Source organism: Cannabis sativa, chromosome 2 (genome assembly GCF_029168945.1).
Source record: "Cannabis sativa cultivar Pink pepper isolate KNU-18-1 chromosome 2, ASM2916894v1, whole genome shotgun sequence".
Taxonomy (NCBI): domain Eukaryota; kingdom Viridiplantae; phylum Streptophyta; class Magnoliopsida; order Rosales; family Cannabaceae; genus Cannabis; species Cannabis sativa.
The window spans coordinates 2259687-2274749 of record NC_083602.1 but is presented as its reverse complement, the minus strand read 5'-3'; the positions used below and the strand labels follow the sequence as shown (position 1 = coordinate 2274749).

At 29.9% G+C, this 15063-nt stretch overlaps 3 protein-coding genes across 8 annotated transcripts; 2 read left to right on the top strand and 1 right to left on the bottom strand.

Moving 5' to 3' along the window:
- Positions 1 to 1600: 1600 nt before the first annotated feature.
- LOC115718424 (uncharacterized protein C227.17c) lies at positions 1601 to 4682 on the top strand. Of its 3 annotated transcripts, none has more exons than XM_030647200.2 (4): positions 1601 to 1996; positions 2142 to 2260; positions 3770 to 3894; positions 4454 to 4682. In XM_030647200.2, exons 1-3 carry the CDS (start codon positions 1891 to 1893, stop codon positions 3881 to 3883), a joined length of 339 nt encoding a protein of 112 aa, XP_030503060.2. In that variant the 5' UTR covers positions 1601 to 1890; the 3' UTR covers positions 3884 to 3894; positions 4454 to 4682. The 3 variants fall into 3 exon arrangements, with proteins under 3 accessions (XP_030503060.2, XP_060965826.1, XP_030503061.2); XM_061109843.1 differs by having other exon boundaries at positions 1642 to 1996; positions 2148 to 2260; XM_030647201.2 differs by lacking the exon at positions 4454 to 4682 and having other exon boundaries at positions 1643 to 1996; positions 2148 to 2260; positions 3770 to 4079.
- Positions 4683 to 6856: 2174 nt separating this feature from the next.
- LOC115719163 (uncharacterized) lies at positions 6857 to 11282 on the top strand. The gene is made up of 9 exons (XM_030648093.2): positions 6857 to 7105; positions 7367 to 7598; positions 7680 to 7884; positions 8202 to 8292; positions 8376 to 8521; positions 9565 to 9808; positions 9894 to 9998; positions 10087 to 10269; positions 10360 to 11282. The coding sequence occupies exons 2-9, from the start codon at positions 7373 to 7375 to the stop codon at positions 11050 to 11052; spliced, it is 1893 nt and encodes a 630-aa protein (XP_030503953.2). The 5' UTR covers positions 6857 to 7105; positions 7367 to 7372; the 3' UTR covers positions 11053 to 11282.
- On the bottom strand, positions 7679 to 15032 carry LOC115719164 (uncharacterized). Of its 4 annotated transcripts, none has more exons than XM_061109840.1 (3): positions 14985 to 15013; positions 12013 to 13454; positions 7679 to 11172 (listed from the first exon to the last, which is right to left on the bottom strand). In XM_061109840.1, exons 1-2 carry the CDS (start codon positions 14996 to 14998, stop codon positions 12035 to 12037), a joined length of 1434 nt encoding a protein of 477 aa, XP_060965823.1. In that variant the 5' UTR covers positions 14999 to 15013; the 3' UTR covers positions 7679 to 11172; positions 12013 to 12034. The 4 variants fall into 4 exon arrangements, with proteins under 4 accessions (XP_060965823.1, XP_060965824.1, XP_060965825.1 ...); XM_061109841.1 differs by having other exon boundaries at positions 7679 to 11026; XM_061109842.1 differs by lacking the exon at positions 7679 to 11172 and having other exon boundaries at positions 11828 to 13454; positions 14905 to 15032.
- Between the last annotated feature and the right edge of the window lie 31 nt (positions 15033 to 15063).

Sequence of the window (15063 nt, the reverse complement as noted above, 5' to 3'; positions counted from 1 at the left end):
TAAATAATACAATGAGGTTATAGGTTTGTTTATTTATTTATTTATTTTTTATATTTATATGATATTTTTTATGTCATATTTTTGTAAAAAAAAAAATAGAAATTCTATATTTTTAAAACAATAATAAGTTTCGATCGAAAAATACTGGAAAAGTCAGTGTTACCGAAAAATTCACTAGAAAAGTTACTGAAAAAGTCATTGTCATCGAAAAAGTTACCATCGTCGAAAAAAGTCGTCGGAAAAATCACTGGAAAAATCACCAGAAGTAGATGTCTCAGATATAAACAAAAATGGAACTAGTTCTATAACATAATGAATCAAAACAAATCGTACGAAATAACTTAAACCGATTATAATTGAAATATAAACAATTTTGTAACATAATGAATAAAAACAAATAACACAAAATAACTCAAACAAGTTATAATTAAAAAAAATCGATTCTATAACAGTGTTATAATAAACAAAAACAAATAATACGAAATAATTCAAACCGGTTATAACTAAAATAGAACTAGTTATATAACATAATGAATGAGTGTTTTGGGGATAGATATGGTATGGGTGTAATTATTTGGTGAGTTTGAGCATGTTGAATGGATGTTTTTATTTGAGTTATTTTACTTAACTAGTTTTTGTGTGTGAGTTTTTATCTTAGTTGCTTTACGAAACCAATTTTTTTGTCTCAAATTTTTAACTAGTTGATAAATATAACCAGTTTCTTTATATTATATGCGAGTTATTGTGTGTTATTATTTGTGTTTATTTATTTTGTTATGGAACTGGTTCTTTTCATATTTATGCCTCAATATTTTTTAAATTGATCCCCATTTTCTTAAAAAAAAATTATAATCGGTTTTATGAGGTGTTATGTGTTTTGAGGTATTTTGTTATGGATCTAGTTTTGTTTTTAATTTATATTTCAGTGTTTTAAGAACTGATTTCCTCTTTTATGTTTTAATTGTAATCAGCTTGAGTTATTGCGTGTTACTTGTTTGTATTCATTATGTTATATAACAGATTTTATTTTAATTATAACCGGTTTGAGTTATTTTGTGTTATTTATTTTTATTCATTATAACACTATTATAGAACCGAATATATTTTAATTATAACTGATTTAAGTTATTTTATGTTATTTATTTTTATTCATTATGTTACATAACCAGTTATGGTTCAATTATAACCGGTTTGAATTATTTGCTTTTATTCATTATATTATACAACTGATTCTTTTTTTTGTTTATATCTGAGACATTTATGACTTTTTCAGTGACCAGGGCCGACCCTAGGCATAGGCGGGCTAGGCCCGTGCTTAGGGCCCACACTTTTCGGGGGCCCAAAATAAAAAAATAAAAAAAAAATATTAGACTTTTATTTAAGTAAAATTTAAGTATATTATAAGCATTGGTTGAGGTGAATGGCATAAACATTTGTAGTTTTATAATCTTGTAAAAATATAAAAAGAAAAACTTTGAATTGCCAAAATATACTATTGATGTCTTGTACCCTATATTATATTGTTATTGATATAATTAAATATGATGAACAACTTAAATAAAACTTATAAAATAAAATAAGAAAAATAAATAAATAATTTTAAATATTAGTTTAGAGTTTATTTTATATTTTGTAAAACTTATTAACTTTTGTAAATTAATAAATTAGATTCTAAAACACGACATAATAAGCGACGGCCGGTCGAGGTTGCCCCATCGACTCACCGCCGCTCCTCCCAAATCGATTCTACTAAAGGTATCAATCACCCAGCTTTTGGGTTTGAATCTAAAAGTCTCCAGCTTTGAATCCCTTTCAGCTTTTGGGTTCTTTCAAGCTTTTACTCTTGTTTCGAAGAAAACGACGTCGGTTTGTTGAAGGAAATCGACGAGAATGTCGTCTTCTGAGGAAGAAATTGGTCAGCCTCCGAGTCAAGTTTCCGGCACCGTTCGCAAATTATCCTGCTCGGCCTGCTTTGACTCTCTCTGGTTCTGTTATTGTAAGTCTTCGTTTTTCCTCTGCGTAATTTTCTCGAACACCTTCTCTTCATTCCCAAATTTTTTAATTTCCACTACTTTTCTTGGTACACCGAATTAGACTTGATTACAATTCAATATAATACTATAGACTTGGTCTGATGCCAGCTCCAGTTCATCAGATGCAGCAATACTATAGACTTGGGTCACTTGATAACTGTTCTAAAAAATGGAGTGCTGTGGTGGATTGTTTAACCTTGAAGACCAAAGGCTCTGCTCAAGCTCAGGTTTCTTGCTGAATTCTCTTGTAATTGGTTTTTTTGAATTTTCTTTTCTTTTAAAATTTAATGATTTATATTTTATGTTTGTTGATTTTGAGAGAATTTTTCCCACTTTTTGGAATGAAAACATTGAGCAATTGGCTATAGTTGAAATTGATATGAACTGAAATAATAATGGAATGGTTAGGCAACTTGTGTGTTTTAGATTAAATTTTAAGAAAATGGTATAAGTTTTGAGTATTGAAGTTGACTCTTTGTAGACTGCATTTGTTATATGTGTAGAGTTTATAATCAATTCTCATGTGGTTGGTTTTTTAAATTCTGTTCTTCTAACATTAATGCTATAATCAATGATTCATATTCATGTTTGTTGATGTTGAGAGAATTTTTCACTTTTTGGAATGACAACATTGAGAAATTGGCTAAAGTTTGAAATTTATATGACTGAAATATATGTATCAAACATCCCAAATAGGCTAATAATAATGGAATAGTTAGGCAACTTGTGTGTTTTGGACGAAATTTTAAGAAATTGGTATAAGTTTTGAGTAGTGAAATGGACTCTTTGTAGACTGAATTTGTTATGTGTGTAAAGAGTCTTATTCTATTGGATGATGATAATTGTGCTGAATTTGAGTATGGGTGCTAGAAAGAGAATTAGAGAGTTCATGATAGATGAGATGTGGATTTTTCGCGTTGGGGTGATCCACTTTAACTGTAAATCTTGTGTGGGTGTGTAATTGCTTTCTAGTTTTTAATCGCGGTAGGAAAGGGTTAGAGTGTTAATCTATGACAAGATTGAGATGCATTGGTATAGAAAATGATGGTGTGATCAAATTGGATAATCGTAGACAAGTGATTGATAGTATCATGAATGAAACAACTTGATTTGGACCTAAGCAACAATTTCGGTTGGAGACAATTGCGTTGTGCTTTGGCCATTCTTGCTAAAGATCAAGCAACATTAATTGAGATTATGTCAAATCCGAGTATGAGGATAGCTGGCTAGGGTAAGTCGATCAAGATGGTTGTGAACACACAGTTTAAAACCTTTTGATGTAGAAGTTTGTTACATGACACAGACCAACTTGATTCGACTTTGTCTACTGAACTTGAAACAAGAAATTGTTAGTTATCTTTTAACACACAATGTTGACACAGATAATACTGAAAACAACTGAATATTAAATTCGACAATTATTATTATTAGGCAATTTTTTAGTAGTTCAAAGTTTTTATAATGCATATTCAAGATAGATTCATCTGAGTGCTTTGTTTCGTTTTTGTTTTTGTTATTTCCTCTCTTGAAAAACAGAGCTAAAACTATATGGGACTGCTCGAATTTCATTCTCTGTGTGCCCCTTTCGCAAGATTTTCTTAGAAAATTCATTTCTCTATTCTTGTTTTGATTTCTGGATAATACTCTAGACCTTTATGTCAGCATTTTATCTTATTATAATCTTTGTACAATTGTTAAGAGTAAGTAACTAAACAATCTGAATTCTGTGAATGCAGGAGATTTTAGAAACTCGTGAGAAAGACAAACCTCATATTTGGACTCTCCGGACACCGGAGGAAGCATCGTCTCACTGGAGAGACCTATATGGACATTTGGATGAAGTTGAATGATGAAGTTTAAGGTGAACTGGTTTTTGTTTTTAAAGCAAATAAACTGATTATGAGAGTATATATACATAGATTCGGGAGCTGATTCAATGAGAGTTTTCTTTTATCATGTTTTGTTTTGTTAGTTAATTAACTAATACTGTTTATTTGGAATTTGATGATTTATCAATAAAATGATCTAATATGAACATTTAATTTATCAGATATTCCATTTAATTTAGGTACCAAGTGTCTAACATTATCATAAGGTAGCGCTCTACGATATCATCATGCGATTTTCTATAATTATTATTAAAGTAAAATAAGTAAAACCCAATATGAAATTGCACATTTAATATTTCTCCAACATTTATATTGTATCATTTTAAATTTAAAGGATGAAGAGAGTATTTATACAAGAGTCACTGTATTATTTTGAGGGTTGTATTGATGATAGTCCAAAGTATGTCCACAATTGAAATTATAGATTTTAATTGTCTTCCACTTCCAAATATTTATTTTTGTTAATTCATAAATTAGATTCCAATTATAATCTTATTTATTTTAGTCATTTTCCTACTTAAATAATTGTAGGGCTGGAGCTGTATCTCAAGAGGAGACATGACATGTGTAACTGCAATTTATAGATTTAACACAATAATTTTGTTTCCTTTTGTTTTAGGAAATAAAATTGCATATTATTGTTATTTTAATATGACTTGTTAAGGTAACATGTTTTTCTTAATATATAGTTTGGTTGGTGGCTTTTAAATTTAAACCACATAAATGCTAAAGGGCACCAATGGTGTCCATCATTCTTTTATGTGTCAATATTGTTATTAGTCCAATTAAGTATCAGATTCTATACACGATATGTTGAGAAAATGTTAGGAACCACTATTAAGCATTACTAATATCTAATAACAATATACTTTTTTTAAAAATAATTATTAAATTAAATATGTAGAATTACTTAACATTGCACATCCATAAAAATAGTCTCCTTTGTAGTTAAACATTTTAATTTTCATAAATTTTGGTTTAGAAAGGACAACAAAAAGGTCAACGCATGTATTATCAATATGATCACTTACTAGCACATCAATTTTTTTTTTTTTTTTGAAATCACCAACAAATCAAGAAGCACATCATTAAAAAGAAAGTGTAATAGATATTATTCTTCATTATAATTTATAGCACATGCACTTAAATTGATAGTATATATATGTTTATGTTAGTAAATCCAATGGTGGATCCATAATAATATTGTACTTTATTTACATATTTTATTATTTTAAGCTTTGTGTCCAACTCTTTTTAGTCGTCTCTTTGATCATCAAAATATAAAGAAGCCTCGATTTGAGACTCCTTATGAAATATAAAATTTGTATATATATAATATTAATTGGAAATTGTATTCTAATTTTAAATTTGAATTTACATATAAATTCAATCTTGTACAAATTGAAATTTTGCTTAATGTAAGAAAGAGAAGAGTTGAAAAAATTTATTTTCAAATAAAATTTAATTCATAAATATGTTTTTTTTTTTATATATGTATTATATCTAAATTATCTCCATACACTCACATAATTAAGGCATAATTTTAAACATAATGAATTTGTAATCTTTGTAGATGGATGTGTAAGTTTGTGGAAAAGTTGGAATAAAAATATAATTAGAGAAAAATAAAAATTATCGTGAAGTGATAGAAGTAAAATTAGTCAAATGATTGAAAAAATATGTAAACATAATAGATTTTTTTTAAAAAAAAAAGAATAAAAATTAAAGACATCAAGTTAAAAAAAAAAAAAAAAGTATATAGATATAAAAGAGTAAATTGTGACTAAAATACTTAATATTTTTAACACAATATTAAAGTATATTTTTTTATTAGATGAACTATATATAAATACGTGTCGTATTTGTTAAAAGATAGAGTATTATTATTAAGAATTAATAGTATTTAATACTTTTTAAATGTATTATTTTATAATTAGTTAGTAATATTTTTTTTAAAATTATTATATTAAATTATATAAGACCTAATTATTTAATTATATTAATAATAATATTAAAATAACCACACAACATTATCTTTAAGTTAAAGCTCTAAGATATATCCTATGTTTATAATGGTAAAAGAGATATATATGGTGGCAGACAAGATGAGATTTTTAATGAAATATGTAAGTGAATGAAATCATTAATAAGCTATAAAGGTCAACATATTACAATCTATATCTTATTATTTTCTACATATCTCTAAAGTACAATCTCTCTCCACTTTGAATTAAATTATCCCTAAATATTTTATTTGATATACTAATGAAAGAACTTTTAATACTATTTCAATTGATCTATTTAATTAAAGTCTCCAAAGTTGATTACTATTAACATAATTTCATTTTTATTATAATTTTATTGTTACACAAAAAATTGTCTATTAAACGACATATATTTCTATAATATGGTTTGGGTTTAAAAATATTGAAAAACAATTTTTTTTTCCCTAAATTAAAGCCTATAACTAAGCCAAACTAAAAATCAATTCTCCATATTATCAGTTATCCTAATAGTTGGGTGTCATCTTAGCTCTTCTTCTGAATGATTTCCTTTTTTTTTTAATAAAATAAGAAATTATAAGATAATAATAATTTGAAATGGAGATCTTTTCAGTGAAAACAAATCAAATTGGTAGCCTCTTCATTTGACCCAATTCAAAGCAATAATGTCACATATATATATAATATTTTATTTTTCTTAGTCATAGAGTATTGTTATTAAGTATTACTGGTACCCAATATTTTTTATAAGTACTGTCCTACAATTAGTTAACGATAATTCTTAAAAATTATTTTTTTAATTTATATAAAACCTAATACTTAATTACACTAATAACAGTATTTACGGAAAATAGTAGGAAACACCCGTATTATTTTTCACTAATTATCATATTTATATAAGTTATGCATAGCACGAATTAGTTGATGTGACAGCTAGGCCACTATATCCAAAAATATCCAAATTATAAGTCCATTTTAGATCCATTACACCAAACTTCTTTCACCCCACAATTAATAATAAATAAATAAAATAAAATAAACAAAGAGTGTAGAGTAGAAGATCACATTTCAATCTTCAAACAATTGACCTTCTATAAATTCTGCTTCAATCCATAAACTTTTCTCACAAGTTTACAACTTCACATTTTTTTTTTTTTGAAGTAAAGAAGCCATTTTTAAGGTATGCTCATTGTTTTAGTTAATGCAAGTTTTGAAACTAAGTAATGATTATATCATATAAAGACTCAAAAAGTTTTTATCTTTATTATTCTCTTTTGTATAATTCTCTTTTTCTTGACATGGGGTTTGATTTTTCTTCTTTTGCCATAAAAAAAATACACTTTTGTATCAATTTTTGTCCTATAAACTCATAAAGATAATGTCTTTCTCTGATGAGTAACACTTGTCTAAATCTGTTTTTTTTTGTTGTTGTGTTATTCAGTCAAAAATGGCAAGATTACCCAACTTTGTAGGGGGATTTCTTCTGTTGATTTTGTGTTTAGCCATAGCAGATGCATCAGATAGTTACTACAAGTATAAAGATCCAAAACAACCCATAAATGTTCGAATAAATGACTTAGTGAAGCGTATGACTGTGGAGGAAAAGATTGGGCAAATGACACAAATTGACAGAACTGTTGCTTCCAATGAGGTCATGAAGAAGTACTTTATTGGTAATAAAACACAAACACAACACTATCTTTGTTCTGTTTTTTTCCATTGAAAACACACATGACTAAGTGAATTGATTGCAGGTAGTGTTTTGAGTGGAGGAGGAAGTGTTCCTTCTAAGAAAGCTTCACCAGAAACTTGGATTGACATGGTTAATGATTTTCAAAAGGGATCTTTATCTACACGTCTTGGGATTCCAATGATTTATGGAATTGATGCTGTTCATGGCCATAACAATGTCTACAAAGCCACAATTTTTCCCCACAATGTTGGTTTAGGTGCTACAAGGTAAAAGCATGTACATTTTCTCCTAAATACTAATACTATTTTGTATCCTGTGTTTTACTAAAGTTATTCATCAGACCTCTGTTTTGTTAAATAACAAATTAGATTCTGAAGTCGGTTCAAGTTTTTTTTGACAAAAATTAATTTCAGGGTACTATTTTATACTTTTTTGAAAAATACAGAATCTGAATTGTCGTTTAACAAAATGAAATCCTTCCAAATAGTATTTACCCTTTTCTAAACAAAACATTTTGATGATCTCACAAGTCATAAAACTTCATAATCTGTTATTTATCATGAAACTTACTTTCATAAACCAGAGATCCTCAACTTGTTAAGAGGATTGGAGCAGCAACAGCTCTTGAAGTTAGAGCTACAGGCATCCAATATGTTTTTGCACCTTGCATAGCGGTTAGTAACCGACCCGAATCACACAAAAAAGTAAGAACTTTTTTTATGTTTTAGTCTTCTTCTAACTTACTATGTTTGTACAGGTTTGTAGGGATCCGAGATGGGGTCGATGTTTCGAAAGTTACAGTGAAGATCCCAAGATTGTTAGGGCAATGACCGAAATTATACCGGGTTTACAAGGCGATTTACCTCCTAACACACAGAAGGGTGTTCCTTATGTTGCTGGACAGTAAGAACATTCTAACTTTGTTCTCTTAAATTTTTGTGTATAGTCATTGCTTGTAATTTAAGTTTGTTCACATGTCACACTCTAAAATATGTCATAAATTTTAGTATATAGTTTCTTTTTTCTTCCTTTTCTAGTGTCTTTTTGGACCTTTAAAAATCCTTAGTAGAAAAATGATTGTGCAAAGCTGTAATGGTTGACTGCAATTTGATTGTTACATTTCAAGTCAAGATCTTTTTTATAAGATTTGAACATTTATTGCTTTGAAGTGGTCCTTGTGGAAAAAATAGCTAGAGACAATGTATGAAAATGGAGTCCTTTTAATCTAGAAGGGAACAAATACCCAACAAAAATAATAGAATATTGAAAAGTATACCTCAAGCTTTAAAGTTTGACTAGTCCTTAAAATTGTTCTTATGTAGTTTATTTTTCCTTTTTATAGTTTAATATTCTTTTTATATCATTATTTGTTTTGGAAAAGTACAATAAAGGCTTTTGCAAGAGACAATAAGGTAGGCATTAGTTTATCAAGAAAACACACATAATTGTTCCATTTCCATTAATATATGGATTAAGGCTTATAAAACAGAATAATGATAGAAAATGTGATGAAAGATCGGTTAGCCATTTTTAAAATTTTATAACTAAATAATGAGTGTGTACTTATTTGGTATCTTGTGTTTTTTATCTAAATATAATTTTGATATTCTATATTTTCAATAAATATTCATCTAGGTTGTATTTTGAAATCATACATATTTAGTACTCTGAACTCAAATTTGATCAATCAAACAATCTTTAATTATATGATTTTAAATTTAAATTTAATTATTTAATTATATATAATTGACACTAGTTTAGTCAAATTGATCAAATTTGACTTTAGAGTACTAAATATGTATAATTTTAAAATACAAGCTACCAGATAAGTATTATTGAAAATATAGAGTGCCAAACTTATTTTTCGAGAAAATACAGAGCACTAATGGTGACAGAACACTAAGTGATAGGTTAAGCAAATACTCACACTATTCTCTGTTTCACAGAAAAAATGTTGCAGCTTGTGCAAAGCATTATGTGGGAGATGGTGGAACAACTAAAGGCATCAATGAGAATAACACTGTGATAGACAGACATGGATTGCTTAGCATTCACATGGCAGGTTACTACAACTCAATCATCAAGGGTGTTTCAACTGTTATGATTTCTTACTCGAGCTGGAACGGGCAAAAGATGCACGCTAATCAAGAACTCATCACCGGTTTCCTCAAGAAAACTCTTCGGTTCAGGGTAAGACCAGACCACATTGAGCTTCTTCAACCATGTTTGTTGTCAACATTAAGAAATCTAAATGTTTGGTGTGTCTTGTTTTCAGGGTTTTGTCATCTCAGATTGGCAAGGTATTGATAGGATTACCACACCAGAACATGCTAACTACACTTACTCCATTAATGCAGGAATTACTGCTGGCATTGACATGGTAACTAACTTCACTTCCTTTGTGTTTTGGATTTGAAGTCTTACTTAGCTTTAGTTCTTACACTTGTTGTTTGAACATGTCTTTACAGATCATGGTTCCATACAACTACACCGAGTTCATCGATGGTTTAACATACCAGGTGAAAAATAAGTTTATCCCAATGAGTAGAATTGATGATGCAGTGAAGAGAATCTTGAGAGTTAAGTTTCAAATGGGTTTGTTTGAGTATCCATTAGCTGATCAAAGCCTTGTCCACGAGCTCGGTAGTCAGGTTAGTTAAAACAAAAACTAACACCGAAAATGCAGATGAAATTTGGCCATGATTTTGTTATTCAAAACTAACTTCTTTACTATGGTGCAGGCGCATAGGGAGTTAGCTAGAGAAGCTGTGAGAAAATCTCTTGTTTTGTTGAAGAATGGAAAGTACGGTGAGAAGCCATTGTTACCGCTTCCAAAGAAATCGTCGAAGATTTTGATTGCAGGTACTCATGCAGACAATTTGGGTTATCAATGTGGTGGTTGGACCATTGAATGGCAAGGTGTTAGTGGCAACAATGTCACATCGGGCACCACTATCCTCACCGCCATAAAGAAGACAATCGATCCAACAACTAAAGTGGTGTTCAAGGAAAACCCAGATACCGACTTTGTCAAATCAAACGAGTTTGATTACGCCATTGTTGTGGTGGGAGAAACTCCATATGCTGAGACATTCGGTGACAGTTTGAACTTGACAATTCCTCAACCTGGACCGAGCATCATAACAAACGTGTGTGGTTCTATAAAATGTGTTGTTGTTGTTATCTCTGGCCGCCCTGTCGTTATTCAGCCTTATATTTCATCAATAGATGCTCTTGTTGCTGCTTGGCTACCTGGAACCGAAGGCCAAGGTGTTGCTGATGTCTTATTCGGGGATTATGGTTTCACCGGAAAGCTTTCCCGGACATGGTTCAAGACTGTTGATCAACTCCCCATGAACATTGGAGATCCTCATTATGACCCACTCTTCTCACTTGGATTTGGCCTTGCTACAAAGCCAACCAAGACCAATTAAGAGAGAATCAATCATAATCATCCTTGAGAGTTAGCACAGCATATTTATCACAAGTTTAATGGATGTAGAGTCAATTGATATCTTATTGGTGATTGTTGAGAGTGTAATAAAATTTGGTGCCTGAGGAATAATTTTGTTCATGTAGAGAACAATTTCAGATTAATAGAGAAAAGATGTCAAAATTCATGTATGTTTAATCATTTATGACTAATCTAAATGGTTGTTTCAAATTTCTTCTTTTTTTTTTGGAAAGTAATGATCAATATTATTAAGATAAAAAAGAAATGTCATCTAGCCAAACAAGTTATTCATCTTCCAAAAAACATGCGTAACTAATCCATGTACAACCACTACAGATCACTTGCTTTTAATTTGAGAGAAAATAGATCTATTGGGGAGATGAAAGAAAGAAAATCATGTTCTTTTCTTTCTTCTTTCTCTCCACTAAATTAAAAACACCAAATTTATTACACAGCTTGAACTAAATCCATATGGCTATTTGCAGTCAATTGTAAATATATTACAAGTAGAAGCCTTTCCTTGTAAGGCAAGTTATATTCAATGTACTATCACAAATACAAATTTACATAGCACATTAGCACAACATGGTTGGTGTGTTTTATGTAAATGAAAGATCATCTGTTTTTGGAGTGTTGTTTCATTTCAATGTTATGTTTAAGTTGTTGAAGAAGTTCAGCTGTTCTTGGTGAGTAAAGGGTGATAGATTATAGTAAAAACTTCATACAATATTACAATGTAAATGTGTGGATCTTCATTGGGTTCAAAGAATACAATTCAAAAAACATTCAAACATCAGAAGCAGATAAATGAGAAGTTTTATTCATTACAACAAGTGAGATTTTTTTATTAATATAAAGTAAAGAGCTATATGAAATAACATAAGTTAAAAAACATATAAAGTTATATTTAAAAAACATCAACCATGAAAAGGAACCATACCAGTTGTATCAACTTCTACATTTTAGGATTTCTCAACAAGATCAGGCTTTGCAGGTTCAGCTTCTTTCATCTGTGTCAGTATTTCCGCCTTCTGTTCAAGAAGAACATCTATTTTCGCATTGATCTTCTCTAACTTACTGTTTAGCTTGCCAACATCCTTCTTCTCTTCCTTTCCTTTCTTTTCCTTCTTATTCTTTCCATCTTCGTCGTCTTCCTTTCCTTTCTTTTCCTTCTTCTTCTTACCTCCTTCTTCATCATCTTCCTTTCCGCTCTTTTCCTTCTTCTTCTTACCTCCTTCTTCATCGTCTTCCTTTCCTTTCTTTTCTTTCTTCTTCTTTCCTTCTTTCTTATCTTCCTTTTCCTTATCGACTTTGTGTGTTTTGTCCTTCTTATCTTCATCTCCTCCAATCTCCAACTCTTTCAAACTTTCTTCTATATCAACATCCCTAGAGGTAACTACAACATCTTGTTCATTTTCTTCTTTCTTTTTCTTCTTCTCCTCGTCTTTCTTCTTTTCCGTCTTCCCTTCTTTTCGATCATGCTCATCATTCTTCCCCTCTTTCACTCCATCACTTTTCTTCTTTTCCTTTTTATCTTTACTCTTCTTATCGCCTTTCTCTTTGCCTTCCTCATGCTCCTCGTCTTCTTTCTTATCCTTCTTCTTCTTCTTTTCTTTCTCACCAGTACTTTCTTTTCCCTCACCCTCTCCATCCTTGTCCTTCTTTTTTGTGTCTTCATTCTTCACCTTCTTCTTGTCTTCTTTCTCATCATCTTTGTTTTCTACTGAGTTTTCATCTTCTTTCTTTCCTTTCTTGTCTTTCTTCTTTTTCTTTTCTTCTTCTTCTTCATCTGCATTGGTATCATCTTTATTCTTTTCCTTCTTCTCTTTCTTCTTCCCTTTGTCTTCATCGTCTTCAACATTCGTATCATCTTTTTTCTTTTCCTTCTTCTCTTTCTTCTTCCCTTTGTCTTCATCGTCTTCAGCATTCGTATCATCTTTTTTCTTTTCCTTCTTCTCTTTCTTCTTCCCTTTGTCTTTCTTTGTCTTCTCTTCTTCTTCATCGTCTTCAGCATTCACATCATCCTTTTTCTTATCCTTCTTTTTTTCCTTCTCTTCTTTTTTCTCTTTCAGATCTTCACCGGTCTCATCGTCATCTTTCTTTTTCTTCTTCTCTTTTCCTTTCTCCTTTTCCTCTTTTTCTTTCTTCTTTGGCTTCTCCTCATCATTGTTGCCATGTTTATCCTCTTTTTCTTTCTTATATTTCGGCTTTACTTTCTCCACCGACTTAGATTTCAATTCAACTTCCATTTCACTCTTCTCATCTGATTCTATATCTATATCTTTGGTCTTGACTTTGACATGTAATTTTTCCTCTTTTTCTACTTTCTCTTCGACGAATTCAGATCTATCCGCCATTTCTAGACAAGTTCCGAGATGCAAGCTATAAAAAACCAAATGAAAGCATAATAAGTAAGCCAAATAGCTAAAATTAAAGCTTTTTAACACAGATAACTTACAGTAAAATCTCTACACACACAGCTTTATAAACTTTGATCTCTTACAATGTTACCTAAAACCAAACTCTCAACAATTCTCTTTTGGTTTAGTAATATTCCTTCACAAATGTGAAAATGAAAACTATAATACAAACAATTCAACTAAAACATAATAAAATTATACTTATTAGATGAATATATAGAAATTGAGCAATGAAAGTTACAATTCTATGGTTTAATCTTCTTGTGAGTGAAAAGGGGTTATTGGCTTTTAGTGGGAAAAAACAAATCAAAGAATGTTAAACTCATCAAATTAAGTGACAAATTTTTATTTCATGTTAAATGCAATTGATAAGATTATGGTGATAATGTGTTAGAAAGTAAATTCAAATGCCTAATTTTAAAATAGGAAATTTCTGAAACTACAAAGCATAACAACTACTTGGTATGAAAAGATGGGGATTGATGATAGTAAAAGCATGATTCATTCAAGACACCAAATAAACAAAACACAGATTGAGAAGCAAATGTATTTACTAGTCTCAAATACTACTGCATTACATTTCTTGCAATTATTGTAGAAACAACTTTAAAAGAAAGATGGCTAATGTTCTTATTACAAAATTTTCTATATGTTTCTTGTTTTACATAATCCCCCAAACAAATACATTTCACTATTCTTGTAAGTTGTAAATATGTAAATGTGGAAGTTGATTAGCCAAAGAGCTAGTTATACTTAGTTTAATACTGTTGAAAACTGCCATTAGATTATTTCTAATCTATCATTAAAATATATATTATATATACACACACAAGCAAGGAATATTATTACAATACAATGACTCAGTGTAAGAATTCAGAAAATGATAGCTTGGGAAATGGGGTAATAATATATTCCATTGTTCCAAATTCCAATTAAATAGTGTGTCAAAATACAGATCTATAACACACCCCATTCAAAGTTCTCAACATAATCCACAAAACATCTATCTTTGAGAAAGAAAAGAATGTTGGGATTTTCATTATTAACAAATATGAAGCACATAAAAAGGTAATTGAATATCTATCCATGGAAATTCAAACCAATATAATCAAGAATTATGTCAAAAATATCACACACAGAACAATACACAAGGATTTTGATTAATCAAAAACTAGCATGATCCACACTATCCAATGAAAATCATAGAGACCCAGATAATGAAAATCTCTATCCAATTGAAAACAACAAAAATGAGAAAATACCCAGATCATGAAAACCTCCCCCCAAGCCAATACAATGATTTTAATTGCAAATTAGTGTAAAACAACAAAGAAAAGAAAGATAAATACTTGATCAAGTGATGATCTTCCAATTAAAACAAGAACAAAGCTGTAAAAGAAAATGGTTGGTACCTTGTACAATTGTGAAGGTTTGATGAGACTAGAGAGAGAAAAAGCTTCGAGCTTTGGTGTTAATGGAGGTTAGTAAGTACCTTACCTTCTTCATTCATTCTTCTACAAACATCTTATATAGACTTTGGTGAGTGTCAGCGTTAAGTTAAGTCTTGACAG